At 42.6% G+C, this 3,942-nt stretch overlaps 1 protein-coding gene across 3 annotated transcripts; it reads left to right on the forward strand.

The window, feature by feature from the left end:
• The first annotated feature begins 262 nt into the window (after positions 1-262).
• LOC123150566 (jasmonate-induced oxygenase 4) lies at positions 263-2,490 on the forward strand. Of its 3 annotated transcripts, none has more exons than XM_044570405.1 (5): positions 263-508; positions 858-1,180; positions 1,245-1,504; positions 1,586-1,913; positions 2,040-2,490. In XM_044570405.1, the coding sequence occupies exons 2-5, from the start codon at positions 986-988 to the stop codon at positions 2,247-2,249; spliced, it is 993 nt and encodes a 330-aa protein (XP_044426340.1). In that variant the 5' UTR covers positions 263-508; positions 858-985; the 3' UTR covers positions 2,250-2,490. The 3 variants fall into 3 exon arrangements, with proteins under 3 accessions (XP_044426340.1, XP_044426342.1, XP_044426341.1); XM_044570407.1 differs by having other exon boundaries at positions 2,063-2,432; XM_044570406.1 differs by having other exon boundaries at positions 274-508; positions 951-1,180.
• Positions 2,491-3,942: the final 1,452 nt, after the last annotated feature.

Consider the following 3,942-nt stretch of genomic DNA (forward strand, 5'->3'; position numbering starts at 1 on the left):
TCTCTTAAAATTGAGGAAGAATTTCACTTCCTCGGCCTATACTCTGTACACATACCCACACTCTGTACACCCACTGACACTGACCGTACAACTATTATAGAAAATATAGAAAAAGAAAACCATACATGCAATTTAATAAACACCTTTCTCGTGACTAATTAGGGGGCTGCGGGGTGGTGGTGCAGTTCGATTCCTCCACCGGTGGTGATGAGGTAGGTGAAATAGGGCATATGCGAGTCAGATATTTTTGGGAGCTCAAGACATATATGGCCGACAAAGAAGAGCCCTCTCTCTCCTCTCCCCTTTCTCCAGAGAAAGAATCGCAAACGTGCGGCTGTCACTGGCTGCGGACGGCGACGGCAGACTGAGCACCTCACCTCAGGTCGCCGCCGGTCTCCTCCTGCCCCAAGGTCCTCTTCCAACAGCTCGCTGCTGCCACTTCCGGCAACACAAGCAACGAGATCGACCTCCACTTCGTCTCCGACAAAGAGCAAGCAAAACCCATCAGGTAATTATGCTCCTCATTTCTATTTTCTACCTAGCGTGCGTTCTAGACATAGTCTGTTTTGTTGGTGGCTGCATCAAGAATCCAAATTGACTAATAAATACCAGATTCAATAGACTGATAGCTAGATGTACATCATGGCTACAGTTTGGTGCTGAATCAATTAGAAATAATCAATTCTTCGTAAAAAATATGTAATGCATTTTCACCCGCAAAAAATAATAATTGTAATTCATTTCCACTAGCGGTTATTTTTGCAAATATATATGGATGTTAGTTGTTAAATGTCAATTGTCAAGTATATATATGCTTATTTTTTTTCTCATTTTGTTCCCTTAATTATGCTGAAAAGCACATATGGATGCTATGGCGTTTCATAATTTTTGGACGAGCCGCCGTTAAGTGGGATAGAGCCCGCTCTTTAAAACTTTGGTATGTACCCAAGACTAGAACAGAATGGCCACGTCTAACTAGACGGATATGTCGCTCGCGCGGACAATGGTGCAAGAGTTGGCGGCGACCGTCGAGGAGCCTCCGCGAGAGTACGTGGTTGATGACATGTTAGATGCTGATGAGATGCCGCAGCCCATCCCTCTCATCGATCTTAGCCGGCTGATGGCCGTCGACGAAGCCAACAAGCTCCGGGCGGCTCTACAGACCTGGGGCCTCTTTCTGGTGAGTGTGTCCACCCTTAGTTTCTAGCAAAAATTATGCAACTTTTGCTGAGATTTTTGTCCAGGCAACCAACCATGGAATCGAGGAGTCCCTTATGGATGCCATGATGAGTGCATCGAGAGACTTCTTCAGGCAACCGTCCGAAGAAAAGCAGAAATACAGCAACTTGATAGACGGCAAGCACTTCCAGATGGAAGGCTATGGAAATGACAAAGTAGTGACTCGGGATCAGGGCCTAAGCTGGAACGACCACTTGCATTTGAGAGTGGAGCCGGAAGATGAGAGGAATTTCTCAAAGTGGCCCACTCACCCGGAATCTTTCAGGTTTATCACCTACTCCTTTACCCTTTGTTCCGAAATGTAAGGTGTATTCATTCTAGAGTCACTCTTTCTACATACATACAGGGATGTGCTTCATGAGTACGCATCAAAAACCAAGAGAACAAGAGACCTTATCTTGAGATCAATTGCCAAGCTCCTCGACCTTGATGAGGATTACTTCGTCAACCAAATATCAAACAAGGCTATTGGGTTTGCTAGATTCAACTACTATCCTCCATGTCCCAGACCTGACCTAGTTTTGGGCAGGAGGTCTCACACTGATGGTGGTCTCCTTACCATCCTTTTTGTCGACCAAGACGTCGGTGGCTTGCAAGTTGAGAGGGGTGGGAAATGGTACAATGTTCCAGCCAAGCCTTATACCTTGGTGATTAACGTAGCGGACTGCATGGAGGTATGATCAGAAGCACTTGCTGTCTTAAATAATCTACAATCAGCAGTGTTGTATATCCTATATATTACCTGAACCGTACAATTTTCTTCGTTGTCTTGTGTGCAAATGAATATTTGATGCACGCAGATAATGACCAATGGAATCTTTAGGAGCCCGCTTCACAGGGTGATGACAAATGCCAACAAGGAGAGGCTTTCACTGGCCAGGTTTTATGCTGTAGATGCGGAAACAATGCTGGAGCCAGCGCCTAGTTTATTGGATGACAAGCGACCACCAAGATATGAGAAAATCAAGGCCAAAGATTTCGTTTCTTTTTCTCGAATGAAAATTTCTTAGTTGGGCTCTTTGAACATTATCTTTTCGTACGTCAAGGGAAGAGATTCATCAAGACCCTGAAAAATATAAGTCCAACGTCTTAACAGAGTTTATTTGCAAAGTTTTAGAAGTGACTGCCTACATATGGATAATAAATTAAGAGATGGTTTCTCGTATGTGAGTGGGGGTTTTATCTGTAACATAATCCTATATTTTCAATGCTTAGCTATCAACCAGTTTGTTTTACGCTGCAAAAAAAAGTTTGTTTGATGCTATTGTGTTGTCTCTTTTTATAACTAGCGTATATAGTAGCCTGCACAAATTACATGGGAAATATATTTGTCTTGAGTTGAAAAAGTATATTTCAGTAAAGAGCCACACAACTTGTGTCACTCACGCCCGCACCATTTCCGGCCACTAACAGCACGCACGAGCACCACACAACTAACTAATCTCTATGACCTTATCTCCTCCTAGAATATCTCCAAGAGCTATGACTTGGCCTCAACTGCAGACTGCATGCAGCTAACAAACGGATCAACCCAGCCGGCTAAACATCCTCGTAGAGCCCCACACTCCAGCCTTCGTCGCACTTGCCGCATCACACGGCCATTCTGCCTCACGCAGCACTGCAGCCTCATGCCGCCATCGGCATCTCGCCATCATCGTCGTATCACACGACGCCTTGGCATCTTGCCTTCTCCGCACGCCTCCGCTGAAGCTTCGTCGGACAATCTACTCCCTAGACAAACTAAGCTACATGCATAACGAAAAACAAACTATGCAGATACATAAATCAAGATTAAGTCTAACATCTCACGCTCGTCAGCGGTGATCTCAGTGTTCACACAAATCAAAACGTGTTTGAATGTGTGTAATCCTAAGGCATTTCTCTCTCTCTCTCTCTCTCTCTCTCTCTCTGAAAAATCTGTTCATTTTTCCCTGCAATGTTTTTGAGAGGTGGCATGTGTGGTTATCGATGTTTTCTTTCATCTCTATATGGTATTAATGGGTGTTTATTTGCAATCTGGATCACCGCCGGTACAAAAAAAAATAGATCGTGTGCTATAGATTATAAGTTTGCTTCCAAAATAATATTTAAAATATATATTGAATAGGTAAAGTAACATCATATCATATTCTACATATTTTCCTAATCAATTTCATATATAATATGTTAAAGTCGGAGTTACGGTTTAAAAGATATGGATAATTTACAAAAGCATTTGTTTGACTTAAATGTGATCCGTGGGTTTTACCTAGAAAGACAAGTTTAAAAGAAAATCGTAAAATAATGGTTCGGCAGTGTTTTAAGTGTGTACTTTGGGTCAATTCACAAAAAATACAGGGAGTTTCCTACAAAATTAACTGGCGGACCACCAGAAGCAGTCCTTACTTTATTAGTACTAGCACAAGAGTCTTTGCGTCGCAACAGCAGAAGAAAATACCGTACGGTCCTAACCCAATAACCATGACTTACACCCAATAAGTCTTGCCGAGACGTCTCTCTCTCTCGACATAAGATGAGAAATCTACTTTTTTTCATGCAAGATTTTGCCGATGCGTACATGCACGATTATCGACGGTTTCTTTCGTCACCAATTTGGTTTTGATGAGGTGTTCATTGCATTACGGGTTGGTGTCAGTATGAAAGTAAGATGAATCGTGCGCTATTGATTAAGGTTGCATCCTAAATAGTATTTTAAAAATATTT

This window comes from Triticum aestivum, chromosome 7A, assembly GCF_018294505.1.
Source record: "Triticum aestivum cultivar Chinese Spring chromosome 7A, IWGSC CS RefSeq v2.1, whole genome shotgun sequence".
NCBI lineage: Eukaryota > Viridiplantae > Streptophyta > Magnoliopsida > Poales > Poaceae > Triticum > Triticum aestivum.

Excerpts from the sequence above, each read along its gene's own strand:
- LOC123150566 (XM_044570405.1), top strand. The coding sequence starts at position 986 with ATGTCGCTCGCGCGGACAATGGTGCAAGAGTTGGCGGCGACCGTCGAG. Across the intron at positions 1,181-1,244 it reads AGACCTGGGGCCTCTTTCTG|GCAACCAACCATGGAATCGA; the intron begins GTGAGTGTGTCC and ends ATTTTTGTCCAG. Across the intron at positions 1,505-1,585 it reads ACTCACCCGGAATCTTTCAG|GGATGTGCTTCATGAGTACG; the intron begins GTTTATCACCTA and ends ACATACATACAG.